General features: G+C 41.6%; 1 protein-coding gene across 1 annotated transcript in view; it reads left to right on the top strand.

The window, feature by feature from the left end:
• The first annotated feature begins 162 nt into the window (after positions 1 to 162).
• The window catches only part of LOC128373173 (cGMP-dependent protein kinase 2), a 41,628-nt gene continuing 23,036 nt past the window's right edge, over positions 163 to 18,754 (top strand). Inside the window, exons 1-4 of the mRNA XM_053333458.1 lie at positions 163 to 351; positions 5,225 to 5,590; positions 14,006 to 14,172; positions 18,174 to 18,287. Of these exons, the coding sequence (XP_053189433.1) occupies positions 230 to 351; positions 5,225 to 5,590; positions 14,006 to 14,172; positions 18,174 to 18,287 (769 nt within the window). The 5' untranslated portion in view covers positions 163 to 229. The remainder of the gene's footprint in view (positions 352 to 5,224; positions 5,591 to 14,005; positions 14,173 to 18,173; positions 18,288 to 18,754) is intronic.

Genomic DNA, 18,754 nt, shown 5'->3' on the forward strand with positions numbered 1-18,754 from the left:
AGGCAGCATTATTTGCAACAGGTTTGTATCAACCTGAACACAAGACATTTGAAACACCTTTATTCATATTAACATGTATAACTGAGAACAGTGCTTGTCATTTTAATTTCTGTAGAATATTTATAGCCTTTAAGAAAGGAGATATCATCGTAGGAAGAGCAGCTTGCCCACTTATAGAGCATCCTCTTAAGTCAGTCATTGCTGTGAGTTGAACCTGAGGACCATTCCTATGGTGGCCAGCCAATGCCTGGCCATGGGCAATGGTTCAATAAAAGCCCCTCGAGCTGAGGAGAACAGCTGCCCGGCCTCCATCCACACAGATCCACCCTGCCTGAACACAGACATCCTGAGGTAAGAGTCACATATTATTATTTATTGTAAGATAGGATCAGTGAATTCTGTATGTTGTACAGCATCAGTCTGGAATCATTAGGAATAAGAACTACTTGGTATTACAATAGATACTAATAATGATGTATGAGTAACAGTACTAAAAAGGCAACTATATTTAATAATCAATATAAGAATAGTAGGGTATTAATGTGTACATGTAGAAAATGCAACAAATTGAACCCCCACACAGTTTGTGGTGGCTAGTAAATTATACAAATCATGTGAACATAATGAGTTCACATTCTCACAATGAAGAGTAGTAAAATTGTCAAATAAAGTAATGATCTACTTATTAGTTATTTTCTTTGTGGCTTGTTAACCTTCACTGCTGAAATGTGACAGCCCATATGTTTTGCTTATGGCATTATAACCTGTCCTCACAAGAAAATGACAGCATAGGTCTAATTTCAGGCATGAAACAAATTTACACTTCTACATTTACACCGTCTAGCCAATGATGATCTGGTGAAGTGACACTGTTCAGATGACATCAATATAAGATGTCTTAGTAGGATGATTTTGCCTTATGAAGGATGGTGGATGTCTCGATAGATAGATGAGAGCACTGTTCTCTTCCTGCTTCCAACCACAACTGTCATGTTTTCTTACCGCGAGTCAAGACTTTTTTAAAATCCATAATGCAGTAGTGTTTTCTGTTGCCATGACGATGATGGTTGTGTAACTATAAGGAACTGTAAACCACATTTGAGGTGACCATTTTAACGCAAACCATAATGTTTCCCTAACCATGTAATTGTTGTGCCTAAACCTAACCAGACCTTAACCACAGTGTTGTTACACCATAAAACATCATTATTTTAATAACAGTGATTTGTAACACTGGAAAGTGGCATATTATGGTGATATGAGTTGCTCTGGAGTGCATTACTACAGTCGCTTCATGGTTTAAACGTAATTCTAGATCGCTGAATTTTAGATCTATAACTGTTTAATTATGAGGATGTGTTGATCATTGTGATCAGGCAAGGTTTTGTAGAGATTTTGCTTGTGACAGGGATTTCAAATAAGCTGTGATGAACCTGGATAAACCATCCCCTCGTTGGGCTGTCATCGGGTCTTATGAAAACTGTACAAATAATATATAAAGTGTTATGGAAATGTTAAAAAGTCAGTCTTTAAATACATTTGGGGTAAAATAGTCCTCCAAGCTCAATGGCAAATGTGATGTTTGTCATTATTCTTTAAGACAACATGCAAGCTAGGGGTGTGACGAGATCTCGCGATACGCGACAACATTTCTCGTCAAAGTGAATTTTGTCTCGCGAAGCTATAATTAAGGGGCACACCAAAAAAAAAAAAAGACGATCGGTTTTCTATCTCTCATCTGCACGTCATGTCTTCTTTTTATAATGTTGATGATCATTAACCTTGTTGCAGCTTCTACCTAGATCTCAGTCAGAAGTATAAAAGGAGGAGAGGAGCAGGTTAACTACGCTGAGCCTGAGGTAGGAGGAGCGGAGGAATCTAGCAGCTATGGAAGCCTAATGATGCCAAAAGTAAAATGAGTCACACTACCAAATTATACACAACACAATTTAAAATTAACACAATTTATATTTTGTTCTACTTGTGTATTTATGTGATACAGGATTTGTGCAATTTACTTTTATTTCTGTGTTTTTTTTATTAGCAGTATGATATAATTTTATAATTGGATACTTTATTAGGGCCCAAGCACTACAGTGCGAAGGCCCTATTGTAATCGTAGAGATTATTATTATAGTTCCTATAAAGTAAACGCCTATTTGACAGCCTAAACGTGCCTGAAAAGTCACCAAAATGTGCAATCATGTTCGGCCCGGCGAAAAATTTTATATTTTATGGTTTGCATAAATGGGCGTGGCAAAATGGCTCTGTAGCGCCCCCTAGAAAATTAAAAAAAGCGAGCCCCACCGCTGAGATTGTCCCAGACAAACGAAATTTGGTACACATATGTATCGTGTAAAGACGCACAAAAAAGTCTCTTGGACCCATAGCCTCACTCCTACAGGAAGTCGGCCATTTTGTATCGAATCTGCGTTTTTGCCGCGATTTCGGCGATTTCCACGCATCGCATTTGAGCGACCTCCTCCTAGGGATTTAATCCGACCGACTTCAAATTCACTCAGAAACATCTTGAGACATTGGAGATGAAAAGTTATCAAAAACTTTCTGATTAGGGATCCGGTTTGGCCGTGGCGGCGCCGACAATTTCCTTCACCATTCGATCCTTCGCCATGAAATTTCAAACCCTCATAACTTGACTCCATATGGTCTGAGATTTTCCAAATTTAATATGCTTGTTCAGTGTCCCGGTCTGAACACATGTACAGTCTCATATTTAGTGACAGTCATAGCGCCACCTACTGGCAACAGGAAGTCACTTGCTTCAGTCTTTCACTGATTACTCCCATAATCTTAAGTATTTGTACCTGAAATTAACTCAGCTGAGACATAAGACCTTGGTGATGCTACATTCTGCAAGTCATGATCCATCATCAAATACTGTTGCCATGACAACGCATTCAACGCCATGAAAATACGATTACAGTTTTCAGAGGCAAAGGATGCGTCCACGGTAACGAAACTCAACACACACGTCTGGAGTGGGATCATTTAACATCCTATATACTTCAATGGGATGGGCGTGACTAAACGGCTCAATAGCGCCCCCTTGAATATTTCAAAATTGAACCTCAGCCTTCCCGATTGACATAGAAGAATGAAATTCGGTAGGTTTATGTATCATCTCCAGACGCACAAAAACGCCATTTGGACCCATACCCTAAGTCCAACAGGAAGTCGGCCATCTTGGGAAAAATGCTATATTTTGGTGAATTTTTTGGTCATTTCCAGGCATCATATTTGAACAAACTAGTCCTAGAGATTCAATCCCATCCACTTGAAATTCACACACAATCATCTTGAGATATTGGAGATGACAAGTTATCAAAAGCTTTTTTATGGCTTCTTCCTGTTGGGCGTGGCTGTGCAAACAATTTCGATGCTTCGCCATAAAGCAGGAAGTCCTTATAACTCCTACCGACATTGTCCCGTCTACACCAAATTGATCACGCATGTAGAGGGTCCCGCCCTGAACACATCTATGCATCAATACTGCTTCATATACACAGCGCCACCTACTGGAACCAGGAAGTCAGCCTCATATGACAAACATTATCCGATTTACATGAAATTTACAGGATGTGTTCTCCACATCACACACTGCAACATGACATATAATTGGTGGGTGATCTCTAGCGACACCTAGTGGACACATGCAATGTGACTTAGCCCCATCACACAATGTTCATTAGGAGCCCGGGTGCCAAGAAGTCTACATGCCCGCTGTGTCTGCCGTGTGACTGCAGCAAGCACCGACATGCGCGTACGGGGCGGTGCGTGGGGGGGCTTGGGCCCGATCATCGCTGCTTGCAGCTTTAATTTAATTTCTATTTATGTATGAGAATTGTTTCTACTCTTTATAATTTACTTTTTAGTATTTGTGATTGTATCTAACTTTTGTATTTACGGTTGTTATTTCCATAAATACCAAAATTATCCATCTATAAAATATCTATATGGGGAAACCTTTTACAGTGCTGCATATTGCATATGATAATTATATATTTAGAAAGTAGAACTAAAAATGAGTCGTTAAAACATTCCAATTCAATTTCCATTTTGTCATATATTTTCCTCATCTTGTCTCGTCTCGATCTCGTGAACCCAATATCGTGTCTCGTCTCGTCTCGACGAGCTGAGTGTATCGTCACACCCCTAATGCAAACCTTTCTGAGCTGGCCACCTTGTCAGCAAAATAACATTTGTCTGTGCCTTCCAAAAAGAAATCACTCTTATGAAAGATTTCAACATATTCAGATTCTCTACTGCTGTAGTTAAGGTTTGGTTAGGTTTGCATTCAAAAATGTGTTAAAGGGTCGGCAAAAGATCGTGGTTTGGGTTTCCTTGGTTAAGGTTAGGGAAAGACTAAGCAATTAAGCTGCTGTAAAATAGCTGTGTTAAGGGGAACCTTCATTATTGTGGTTAAAAGAGAACCTACTTGGCAAAGGTTAGGTTAGGTTAGGGAATGAAAATGGGAAACAAACAGTGGTCGCCAGTGTCATAGTTATATGTTTTGTTGGTAACACTTTACTTTGAGTTCCCCATTTAGCATTTACAAGTAGTATATAAAAGGTTGACACATTGTTTATGACAATGTAATGCAATACACTTACTCACAACTTCATAGTCAAACCATTCTCCTTTATTTGAAAGACAGTTCAGGGACCTTGGAGTTTTAAACCTCTGTTAAAGGCTCTGTTTATGTCTGTAAGACCAGTGGAACTAGATTAGCATTGATGAAGGCCGGGCCATTAAGCTGTTCGTGACAGTCATATAAAGCTGCCTATCAAACCAGTTTGGCCAGCTAATGTAGTTTAACAGATACAGTGTATATGATATAAGGCATTTAGTATCTGCTCTAAGAGTAGGATTTAAAGGCAGCTTCAAGGTACAGTAACTTAGATTAGGTCAAGAGAATAGTGTCACATATCAGAGGACTCAGTAGATATTCGATGGCACAACGTGATACCTGCTGCAGGCCCTAATGATAGATCAAAACATCAACTTCTATAGGGATCCACCTTTCGGCACATTTCACTATGTTTCACTAGCTTTATTGACTAATATGATTAATGAACCATGCTTCACCATTTCTTATTAGATTTTAGACAGTACTTTCATGCAGTGAAAAGTTTGTATACAGTAATTTGGTTTTGTGATGCTGCCTTCATGTGCACTCAGAGTCTGAACCGATTCTAATCATTAGGTTGCGGATCACCCACCTAGAGACAGAGCTGGCGCGCCGGGACCAACAGTTTAAAGCCCAGGAGCTTCAGTTGCAGCATCTCCAAAGGGAACTGGAGGCCAAGATCTCCCAGATTGACAAGCTCCAGGATGCTATCGGCTACAACAAGAGTTTGGGCCCATCGCCAAAGAGCCTTTGCCATCACAGCCACCGCCGCTTCAGCGTTATTAACCAGTGTCCCAGCCGCTTCCACAGGGTCGCTGTAGAGGTCCACCGTAGACTCAAAGCCAAAGAGGGTGTCTCTGCTGAACCCACCTCAGACAACTTCTGCGGGGGGTTCAGAGCTACACACATCTCCATCGCAAAACCTATCCGCAAAGACTCACAGTAAGTTAAAGAGACACTCTCTACATCTATTTTTGAGTAAGAAAAAGTCACACCATATAAACTTGAAAGGTAGGTATAAAAGAGCATGGTGACTTACATTAGTTTATCCCCTAATGTTTATAAAACCATTCCTGCAACATAATTCAGACACCTCCATTTTACATCTCCTGATGGACATTAAGATAGGAACAAACTATTTTTTGTCTCTCCACATGGTCACTGTCGGATTGGATATTAAAATAGTTTCTTGCTTTGACCTGGCTGAGAGACATTGCAGACTACAATCATAGCTCATTGTCCTAACTGTTCCTACTGGCAGCACCAACAATGAATGTTTCGATATTTAATCAGAGGACTCTTTCTTTTCCCCTTTCACTCAGCAGAGAGAGGGTGAATGTGCCCAGCATACTTACAGCATAATGCAGAAAGTAATGTCTCACTGTAATTATTACCTGTAATAATTTTTGCTTGCAGCTTTCATTATTGACAATTGAGCTGCTTCCTTCTGTTGAGCACAAAACCCAACGGTCAAATGTAAAAGTTGGCAAACTCTGCGAGAAAAGGCAAAAGAATGTGTTTTTGGTGGGTGGGATTTTGTGCGGCATCCCAAATGCTGCATCGTTCATCATCCATTGTGACACAGTCTATAATAAAAGAAGCTTGTTTCAGTTTCTGATCTCGACAATGGACAGCCTACCTCTGCAAACACATTTTCAGACTTTAAGTATGAATCAATTGTTGTCTGCAAGTGGCATTATATGTGGCATTATGATATACCTGTAGAAAGGCATGCACATTAAACTAAGTAGGGTTATAAAAAAGGAACAGTAGTATGGTCCAGTGTGGAGTGTTCAGGTGAGCAGAAGATAGACTGGTTCCAAACCTCTGACCTACCACCCCCATCTATGATTTGTCCAACAATTCTAATAAGGTCTATTAAAAAAAAAAATCAGAAATCAGCATATTTGTTTAATTGTTGCGATTCATTTTAACTGCTCCAAGGATCGAAGCTTTATAAGCGCAGTTTCAGGAGCAGGAAGCCACACCAATTACACCCCTTCCGGCTCCTATATAAACAGACCTTACATCTCCACCCTCGTTCACTCTCGCTTTCGAGTTTCACATGGAGGCAGTCTCAGTCAAGCTTTCATGGTCATCCCAGAAGCAGATCGAACTTCCCGCATAATTGCAACAACAAAACTTGAACAAACGCTACGATTACTACCCCAAGAGCGAACTCACCACGGATCATGAACTGCAGATCAACCCGTCTGACTTGACTGAAGATTCATGGGAAACCGGTTCTCCTCTCGTCACCCAGCAGCAGACCGCAGCCAAGCATCCCGGCGGAGCCGCTGCGCTCAGTGGGGCACATGCCGGCCTCGCAGGCTCTTCAACTCATGCTCCCCTGATTTGACACTCCCGGTAAATCTTCCTCTCCTCCACTAGCGAGGGCAAAAAACCAGGGAAACAACGGACAAAGCCACTGGAGCAGCAGCTTCAACTCTCCCTTCCTCAGCTGCTTCAACAGTCCAGATAATTCTCCACCACACCGAACTCGCACCATCCGTCCGGCCGCCTTTACGTCCACAAACGGACCCCGACATCAGCGACCGAACTGCCAATGGTTCCTGCATAGGATACATTCCCTATCAACCTCAGCCACATTAAACTAAAGCTTCATTGTTTACTCAGTGTCAACAACAGCCACTGGCTCTCCCGCCTTCCGGGTTTTCGTCTAAGCCAATCATCGCCCGGATCGGCACGCATGACATCACAGAGCCCTGTAGCCCCACGGCCACAGCCGTAGTATTGCGCTACTCATTCTACTCAGACTTGTCAGTATTATCGTTTTGGTGTCAAAAGGACTTCCGTCTCTAGGACCCCTTCTGTGATATCACCTTCACAATTCTTGCATCCATTGAACTTGTGAGTTTCTGGACAGTTTCTGCTTGAATGTCTTTGCAGGATGTCAGAATAGCCTCCCAGAGCAGCTGTTTGGATGTGAACTGACTCTTTTGCTTGAGGATGCTCCAAAGGTTCTCAATAGGGTTGAGGTCTGGGGAGGATGGGGACAACCCCATGAGTTTCTCTCCTTTTATGCTCATAGCAGCCAGTGACACAGAGATATTCTTTGCAGCATGAGATGGTGCATTGTCATGCATGAAGATGATTTTGCTACGGAAGGCACAGTTCTTCTTTTTGTACCATGGAGGAAAGTGGTCAGTCAGAAACTCTTCCAACTTTGCCAAGGTCATTTTCACACCTTCAGGGACCCACCCGCTCTCTCCCCATGATTCCGGCCCAAAACATGACTCCCCCACCTCCTTGTTGACGTCGTAGCCTTGTTGGGACATGGTGGCCATTCACCAACCATCCACTACTCCATCCATCTGGACCATCCAGGGTTGCACGGCTCTCATCAGTAAACAAGACTGTTTGAAAATTAGTCTTCATGTATTTCTGGGCCCACTGCAACAGTTTCTGCTTGTGAGCATTGGTTAAGGGTGGCCGAATAGTAGGTTTTTGCACAACTGCAAGCCTCTGGAGGATCCTACACCTTGAGGTTCGTGGGACTCCAGAGGCATCAGCAGCTTCGAATACCTGTTTGCTGCTTCATGATGGCATTTTAGCAGCTGCTCTCTTGATCCGATGTTTCAAGCAGAAACTGTCCAGAAACTCACAAGTTCAATGGATGCAAGAATTGTGAAGGTGATATCACAGAAGGGGTCCTATGTTAACATGTAACTTGGCCTGTTAAGATGCTTTTTTTATTGAAATAGATTTTGATTTCAGTAATTATGACCTCCTAATGCTGCAAATTCAACAAATGACCATTTTCAGTTCTTTACAACCTATAAAATGTTTTGAAACTGTGTTGTGCATAATAATTTGGAACAGTGCATTTTGAGTTTTTTATTTTTGAAAAAAATACTGTTATCATTGGGACGTTTGTTCAATAAAATTCAAATTATACTCTAACGGTTGATGACTTGAAAATTATACTGACTGTCATTCTCATTGACTATTTAGGAAAATCTGAGAAAAATATCATTTGCATAATAATTTGGAACGCGGTGTATACAAGTCAATGGAGAATTCACCAACTTCTCACTTGATTTCTAACCTCAGTAAACGTTCAAAATGTGTTTATGGTCTCAATCGCTAGTTTAAAGCCTTCTTTAATGCAGTATGATGTTCATTTGTAAAAATTTGCCATCCCTGATTTTATATTTGATAAAGCAGGGATTAGGGCATGGCTACGTCGTGATTGACAGGTTGATTGCAACCTCCCCGCTCCGCCCATGGCCCTGCCTCATGCCACATAAGTAGAATCCATGTTTTTATTTTTCCCAGCATGCACCTGAAATTTTCACGATGGCGCTGCCCAGATTAGAAACCATTGGCTTCCAAGCAGCAGTCCACAAACCAATGGGTGACGTCACGTTGTTACGTCCATTTCTTCTATACAGTCTATGGCCTTTATACCAACGGCATCAGTCCTGCATCATATGTTATCCATCTCCACTACTTCGTAGTAAAGATTCATAATTAATTTAAAGTTACTTCCACATTGTCTTTTCCATATACTAGCTGCAAGCTTCTCGTGCAGCTACTCTAACGTCACTTTGCCATTGCACACCGTTACACACTCTTGCACATTACAAACACTGAGTCAATCGTCATTTTAGGCATCATCTGCCATTAAACACATCGTATTGCACGTTACTAACACAGCTTATCACAAATACTAACCGAAATCACTCCGTGTCGTCCACGTTAAAAGCACTGGATCGCAAGCTACTAACACAATTCATCACAAATACAACTAACCTGAAATTCATATATATTCTTATCGTCTGAGTCATAAACACCCCCTGCCGTCTCCTCACTCCAACCGCAGCGCCGCTCTTAGACAGGGACATCAGGCACCAGGTTGCCTGCGACCCATGCGGTTTTCTTTACTCCAGCCACAGCATTTCGTTTAGACAGGGACATCAGGCACCGGGATGCCTGCGACCCATATGGTTTTCTAACTCCAACCACAGTGTTCTGCTTAGATGGGAACATCGGACACAGTGATACCAGCAACCATGCCGTTTCCTCACTACGACCGCAGCGCTTTGTTTAGACAGGGACATCAGGCACAGGGATACCTGCGACCCATGCTGTTTCCTTAAATCCAACAGCAGCACAGCGCTTGCTTAGACAGGGACATCAGGCACCGGGATGCCTGCGATCATGCTGTTTCCTTAAATCTAACAGCAGCACTTTGCTTAGTTATGGACATCAGGCACCAGGATGCCTGCAAGCCATGCTGTTTATCTGTCCAACCACAGCACTTCGATCCAACGGGAACATCGGGCACCAGGATGCCTACAACCCCTGCCGTGTCTTCATTCCAATCACAGCACTCAGCTTAGACCAGAACATCAGCACCAGGATGCCATGACCTCTGCTGTTTTTCACTAGATCTGCACCACTTCATTTCAACCAGGATGTTTGATGTCAGTGACCCCGCCGTATACTCAATCCAACCTTGGCTCGCCTAGTTCGACAGCAGGCAGCTTTTATCATGGACATCCTGCTCTAGTTTCCACAGAAGCCTGCTCTAGTCAAGGCTCCTGGCACCGAGAGCTGCCAACTCTCTGCTTCAACCGGAACATCCGCCACCGGGATTCCAGCGCCCCGCTGTCTCATCATCGAGGTACCAGGATAACCCATATTTGACTACACTGATCCCTGCAGCTCATTTCTCCCGGGCAGTGACACCGGGATGTCATTGCCCCCAAGTGCTACTCCCGCAACTTCATCAGACAGAACCATGCATCGTTCTCCGCCAAATGACCAGCTGAGACCACCCCCTTTCACACGTTTAACGTAAACTACTTGTTGTTCTCTCGCGTCACTTCGACCATTTCATTATCAACGCCCCTTTCATATGTTCTACGTAACCTACACTTCGTCCTATCTCATCACTTCTACCATTTCATTATCAATGCCCCTGTCACACGTTCAAAGTAACATATATGTTGTCCTATTTCGTCACCATAACTACATAACTGTCTATTGCATCTTCAGTTCCGTCGCTTCCGCCTTCCTTCCAACCAATCATGTCTCGCCGAGCTTTGCTTGTGGCTCCACCTCCCCTCTAGCTGGAACGGTATCGACTTCTTTTATGATGATCAACTGACCAACTCCCTTGACATCCAGCTACACTGATGCCACTCCTGCTGATTTTGGGGGTTTCTACAACGGTAGATGGTTAGCATCAGAATGGCCCCCAGAACTCATGGACAATTGCCAGGTCGCTTCCTCCACCTCTTCGAAATCTACCCCATAGTAGCCGCCGCCGTTCTATGGGGACACGAATAGTCTAGTTAATCCATTCTTATTCTATTCTTATAATCTCAGTCGTTGACATCATTAACAAAGGTCGCTCCAACTCCCCTTCAATCATGCCATTCATGCGTCGCTCACGTGGCACTCCGTCACTAACCAATATATCCTCCGCGCCGCCCACGTCCCAGGCCAACATAATACCATCGCTCACTCTCTCATTTTATGTTCCAGAAGTTCAGAAACTTGGCTCTGCACTCCAAACCACTGCCGACTCCAGTTCCTCCATATTCTGCACTGACTTTCAATCTGTAAATCCATCTTTAATACTCCTGATCATCGAATTCCAAAACTACATCATTAACAGCTTATCACCTTCTACACTCTACACCCTACTGGACAGCTTGGAATAATTTCCAACACTTTCATGACCGAAACAACATCATTTTCCTCTCGTTCTATCTCACCACCGTCATCTGCTACATCACCTATACTCATTCTGCCATGAACATAAGAACGCCTACTATCAAATCCTACCTCAGCGGTACTAGTTTTTCTCCAAACTAATCATAGGTAATCCCAGCCCAGCCATAAACCATCCCCAAGTAAGTCACTTCTCTCTGGTCTCCTCCGCCAAGAACCAGCCAAACGGCTTTCTCTTACCGCCGAACTGCTGTCCACTTGCATACACACCATTCACTCAGGATACCAAACTCCTCACATCGCCCTGACCCTCAAAGCGATGCTCATATCGCCTTGCTTGTATCTTGGACTTATCACTATTAACGCCTCATTAACGTATCATCTCTATATCTGCTCAGACTCAACGATCTAAGATCCGCACGAGCACATCTCAAATAATTGGAGGTTTTTGGGGGTTCGTCACTGCCCAGGCGTAGCGGCGGATCCTTCGTCCGACCTCCCCACACCACATCAAGAATCACCGTATCAAGAATCACTCCGCATCAAGAATACACAATTCATTCAAATTCTGTCAATAAATCTGTTAAAACGTATCTCCTTGGTGATTTGTTAGTCAAGTCAAGTCAAGTTTATTTATAAAGCACATTTCAAAACGACCTCTGTTGAACCAAAGTGCTGCACAGTTATTAAAATACAATGTAATCACACACAATATAATGATAAATAATGTGTGTTCCTTGCTCGTGAATCGAAGCTTGATAAGCGCAGTTTCAGGAGGGGGAACACACACCAATTACACCCCTTCCAGCTCCTATATAAACAGACCTCTCGTTCACTCTCGCTGTCGAGTTTCCCTCCCCCCCGCCCTCTCTTCTGTTCTTCTCTCCTCTCTCATAGGTTCCTGGGGGTTCGTCACTGCCCTGGCGCAGCGGCGGATCCTTCATCCGACCTCCCCACACCGCATCAAGAATCACTCCGCATCAAGAATACACAATTCATTCAAATTCTGTCAATAAATCTGTTAAAACGTATCTTGTTGGTGATGTGTCCCTTGCTCGTGAAACTGCTTCCGTGTTGACTAAAAGATAATGCTGAAAGGCTGGATATGTCACTCTGTACTGATTGGTTAGGGAGTAACAAAATAACTTTCAGATATTGGCTGCAACATGAGCACAATGTCAGTGAAAAGTAAAAGGTGAAAACTGACCTTATTGAAAGAAATTTTGCAATTACTATATCAAATAACCAATTAAATTATCAAATTATCACCCAATTCTGTGTTAGATATTTTAGACAACTTCATTCCAACTTTCCAACAGGTTTTACACATGAAATCACACCATTTTTGAGTTAACATCTCTTGTCCTCCACGGGCAAAATTGACTTAAGGACAACAGGAGGGATATAGATATGATCAAAGAGAAAGATGACTATCCTTACATCATTTATACATATATATATACATATATAATTTAAACATGGAGCATTGTAAACTGAGAGGTAATTACTGCAACTGTGTGCCTTACATATGGTATTATCCAATCAATTGCAAGCCGGACAAGCACATATGTAGACAGTTCTTTGTAAAGATGAAGAGACTATAAACAATTGTAAACCATCATTTATTATAGTACACTCAAAAAACTGTCCATTGTCATTTAAACAGTTTGATCAACTGTGATCAGACCAAATGGGATATAATTGACAGGCGCATGCGATAGCTATAGCAAGCCTCTGTGATACCTTCCCACCCACAACTGTGTGCAGATCTGAAAGACTGCATTAACATGACAGGATAATAGGAAGACATGCAGGTACACAAAAGGCCACAGGATCTACATGCGGGGTCTGGGTCATTATGGGCTTCAATTAGACAACCTATGCTGCCTCCCTTGCCCACTACTCTCAGGCCCATTCAGCAGCCTCCTTTTCACTGAATATACTTGCACATCATCTGTGTGATGTGTTAATCAGGGACACACACAGACACATGTTCAGTGAAATCTGCAGAATAAATTGATAACTGCAAAGATTAATGCAGTGGCTTGGAGCCAGAACCCACATTTGCAAGATTTAATTGGCCATGTTGGATAAAACAGAACAGTATTTATACAGTTAGACCACACATGTTATTGAAATGTTTTGAAAATATGAACAATTGCAGCATCCAATTCTAGATACCTCCTCTCCTGGATATTCAGATTTTGTTGAACAGGCAAACCTGAAGATACATGAGAACATTTCTTTAGCCTGTAGTTTTACATTAAACCATATGTTGCTTTAGGCAGCATGACAACATCAAATTATCCTGCCTCATTACAATGTTTAAACATAGAATGTGCAGTAAGTTTTATGGACAAATGACACAAAGCTTTATTGTTCATATTCAAGGATGAGGCCAAAGATATAAAGAGCAACACAGAAACACTAAGCTTACACGAAAGGTTATTATAAAGTTTATAGTATCTTTACTATCTGGGACAATGTTATATTGGATATCATGACATGTTTTCTAACATAACCTTTCATCCAACAAAATACTGTATTTAATTTATGCTAAGACTTGGACTTGAAAATAATGTTACTTGTGTTAGTTGTAGTCTGGTTAGTAAACTAAGCACTGTCTGTTTCTGCTTCGTCTTTTCATCCCAGAACCAAAAGGCTCATCAATGATGCCATCATGAACAATGACTTTCTGAAGAGACTGGAGCCACAACACATGAGGGAGATGGTAGACTGTATGTATGAGAAGGTTTACACCAAGGGACAGCTCGTCATACAGGAAGGGGAACCTGGAAACTACCTCTATGTACTGGCAGGTCAGTTCAATAGAATATGTGGAGCTCTGATTGGACTTGAAGATCTTGGGGACATTACCTTGTATGATTTTGGACATTTTGTACAAACACCAGCGGTTATTTAGTTTAGAAAAGGTCATGGAGGTAATATTATAATTCAAAAACTTCATCAACTTCATCACCAGAGTCTTCACTGTGTCAAATATTTCTTGATAACCTCAAGAAACCTGGTTCAATATGTTTGCCTTTTGACTGTTAGTGAAATATATTTTACAGTCCCTCTGACATTGAGGTGGAGGGATAGTAGCATAAAGAGTAAATGCTAATCAATAAATAAGATTTAATAATAATGATTTAGAAATTAAAACAGAGAGTAAAGAGTCTTTGTCTCTGGCAAAAATCTTATGCAAAATTATAACAGCAGCCAGTAATTGCATTACATTGCATTGAATGAAACAGAACCTGTGCTTCATATATATATGCACAGAAGATATATAAGATTGGTTGCACAATAAAGGAGGAGATGAAGATTAGCTATAAACTAGTACAGTACAGTACAGTACATCAAAATGGTAACATTTATGATTTAACCACTTAACGCACGCTGTTCCGTCGACGGGACGGGACGGATGTTAGGAGGTAGCCACAAGTTCTTCTGAATGTTTTAAACACCAACCCTTAAACATATATATTCATGCCGTACATCGTTGGAAAGCTTAGATTGTCCTGATTCATTCAAGACCAGTCATTATGTACTATTATATGGTTGCTCACAGCCGTAATAGTATTAGCGATTAGCTCGGCTAGCCCCTGAGCTAAGTAAGAAAAGCTATAATGCCTACATACCTTCAAAGTCTTCCCTTTATCCACAACGATCATCTTATGACTCAGCACTTTCTGTACAGCTCGCCAAATATCCATTCTTGTCAAATATGAAATCCGTTTCCATAAAACCGAAATACTTTCCTCAATATGTCAACATGTATTTAGTCCAACAAGTAACGTAATAACACAAATAACAAACCATATACGGTCCGTTTACGTCATTTCCTGACCTGCACGTCCATCTCAGAGTACACGTGACTAGATGTTTACGACCGTGAGCCTCTTCTGCTTCTGACGACACCACACACAAGCCAATCGGTGTTTAGGATTAGGCAGTACATGTCTCCAAAGCCAATGAGGACATGTGACCGACAACAATGACGACATGGCTTTGATTGACTGCTGTTCTAGCCTATGGAAATATTCGGTGAAATGAAGTTGATAACCTTTTAGCCAATAGTCTGAGGTTTCCAACGGTGTGGCGCTATTAAGTTTGGCTGTCCATAAACAAACTCCAAGCGTAACCGGCGTGCGCCCGGTGCGTAAAAGAGTTGAACCATATATCATTACGCACTCGGCATTTTGGTACACGGTTGGTTCTTCTTCGACTTAACATATGACTTATACCAAAATAAACAGATAGATAGATAGATAGATAGATAGATATGGCCAAACAAAAAAATGTGGTTATATGTAATAATAATAATAATGATAATATTAAAGCTGCAAGCAGCGATGATCGGGCCCAAGCCCCCCCACGCACCGCCCCGTACGCGCATGTCGGTGCTTGCTGCAGTCACACGGCAGACACAGCGGGCATGTAGACTTCTTGGCACCCGGGCTCCTAATGAACATTGTGTGATGGGGCTAAGTCACATTGCATGTGTCCACTAGGTGTCGCTAGAGATCACCCACCAATTATATGTCATGTTGCAGTGTGTGATGTGGAGAACACATCCTGTAAATTTCATGTAAATCGGATAATGTTTGTCATATGAGGCTGACTTCCTGGTTCCAGTAGGTGGCGCTGTGTATATGAAGCAGTATTGATGCATAGATGTGTTCAGGGCGGGACCCTCTACATGCGTGATCAATTTGGTGTAGACGGGACAATGTCGGTAGGAGTTATAAGGACTTCCTGCTTTATGGCGAAGCATCGAAATTGTTTGCACAGCCACGCCCAACAGGAAGAAGCCATAAAAAAGCTTTTGATAACTTGTCATCTCCAATATCTCAAGATGATTGTGTGTGAATTTGAAGTGGATGGGATTGAATCTCTAGGACTAGTTTGTTCAAATATGATGCCTGGAAATGACCAAAAAATTCACCAAAATATAGCATTTTTCCCAAGATGGCCGACTTCCTGTTGGACTTAGGGTATGGGTCCAAATGGCGTTTTTGTGCGTCTGGAGATGATACATAAACCTACCGAATTTCATTCTTCTATGTCAATCGGGAAGGCTGAGGTTCAATTTTGAAATATTCAAGGGGGCGCTATTGAGCCGTTTAGTCACGCCCATCCCATTGAAGTATATAGGATGTTAAATGATCCCACTCCAGACGTGTGTGTTGAGTTTCGTTACCGTGGACGCATCCTTTGCCTCTGAAAACTGTAATCGTATTTTCATGGCGTTGAATGCGTTGTCATGGCAACAGTATTTGATGATGGATCATGACTTGCAGAATGTAGCATCACCAAGGTCTTATGTCTCAGCTGAGTTAATTTCAGGTACAAATACTTAAGATTATGGGAGTAATCAGTGAAAGACTGAAGCAAGTGACTTCCTGTTGCCAGTAGGTGGCGCTATGACTGTCACTAAATATGAGACTGTACATGTGTTCAGACCGGGACACTGAACAAGCATATTAAATTTGGAAAATCTCAGACCATATGGAGTCAAGTTATGAGGGTTTGAAATTTCATGGCGAAGGATCGAATGGTGAAGGAAATTGTCGGCGCCGCCACGGCCAAACCGGATCCCTAATCAGAAAGTTTTTGATAACTTTTCATCTCCAATGTCTCAAGATGTTTCTGAGTGAATTTGAAGTCGGTCGGATTAAATCCCTAGGAGGAGGTCGCTCAAATGCGATGCGTGGAAATCGCCGAAATCGCGGCAAAAACGCAGATTCGATACAAAATGGCCGACTTCCTGTAGGAGTGAGGCTATGGGTCCAAGAGACTTTTTTGTGCGTCTTTACACGATACATATGTGTACCAAATTTCGTTTGTCTGGGACAATCTCAGCGGTGGGGCTCGCTTTTTTTAATTTTCTAGGGGGCGCTACAGAGCCATTTTGCCACGCCCATTTATGCAAACCATAAAATATAAAATTTTTCGCCGGGCCGAACATGATTGCACATTTTGGTGACTTTTCAGGCACGTTTAGGCTGTCAAATAGGCGTTTACTTTATAGGAACTATAATAATAATCTCTACGATTACAATAGGGCCTTCGCACTGTAGTGCTTGGGCCCTAATTAATAATAATAATAATATGGCGTCAGCTTTCATTAAAGACCAAGATTTTGATTGTAGGCAAAGGGGATGTGAAGTTATAGGTGTTTGATTGTGGTTATACAGCTTTGGTAACCAAGTGTCCATTTGGAGTCTCCAAAAAGGACCTGAGGAAAACGCATGGACATACCTGTTGAAAAATAATTCTGAAAAATTCATCTTTTGGTCTTTTGACTCCAAATTTGGACTGCATGAAGCCAAGACCTGTGGCTGTGGCCTCATTGTGTCTATATCCCGCTGAGAGGTCCCTGAATGTCTGTACACATGTCATTGTAAAGGCAAACCTATGGGCGAGTAAACAACCCCATCATTGTAACCTCTGCCACTCTTTGTCAGTAAGTCACAGAATCACACGGACACTTTTACAAGAATCCTGAGAGTGTTTCCTTTCCAATGATACCACACACATCTCTGAGTCTCAAACTATGTGGGATCTGTGCTGCTCACAACTTGGGCATGTCGTTTAGGCTAACAACATAAAAAAAACAGGGGCGTGTGTTAAGTGGTTAACACTGTCGATGGTCCCAATAAACAAATTACTACCATCTGAAAAAGCAACAGAAAAAAATAAATATATGACCGAAAGTGAGACTCTGCCTTTTTTTCCAAAAAATACATGAATCCAACCAAAATATAGATAATAAAATTATGTCGGATTACATGTTGTTTTTTCTGCATTGCAGAGGGCTTGCTAGAGGTAATCCAGAATGGGAAGCTGCTGGGGGACATGCGTCCTGGTACAGCATTTGGAGAACTGGCCATACTGTACAACTGTAAGAGAACAGCCACTGTGAAAGGTGAGTGACAGCAGTGTTTAACAAAACAAAACAAAAACCTTTGGGATTACATACATGTATTCACTCCCAGCTGCTAAACTGTGAATCATTATCTGTATTTACCAACCATATCCATATCATCTGAACCTGCTGACTGTGAGCATATGAGCGGATGACAACCCACTGGGGGAGATATTAAATATATTTTTAAACTACTCATCCATATCTTACATAATGTATGGATGTGCTGTCATTTTCAATTTTTTTGTATAGCTGTACCATGAATTAATATACTGTAGGTTTTCAAAGGCTGAAACATACATACATCATGACTGTCATACTGTTTTGTTATGATTCATATTAAAATATATTAATTTGAAAGAGTCAAATGTATGAATACATTTTTATTTCATTCATGCATTAAAAAATTTGAATTAAAATAAAACACACATACTTTTCTAATATAAACTCTACATATAATAGATTGG

Source organism: Scomber japonicus, chromosome 14 (assembly GCF_027409825.1).
Source record: "Scomber japonicus isolate fScoJap1 chromosome 14, fScoJap1.pri, whole genome shotgun sequence".
Lineage (NCBI taxonomy): Eukaryota > Metazoa > Chordata > Actinopteri > Scombriformes > Scombridae > Scomber > Scomber japonicus.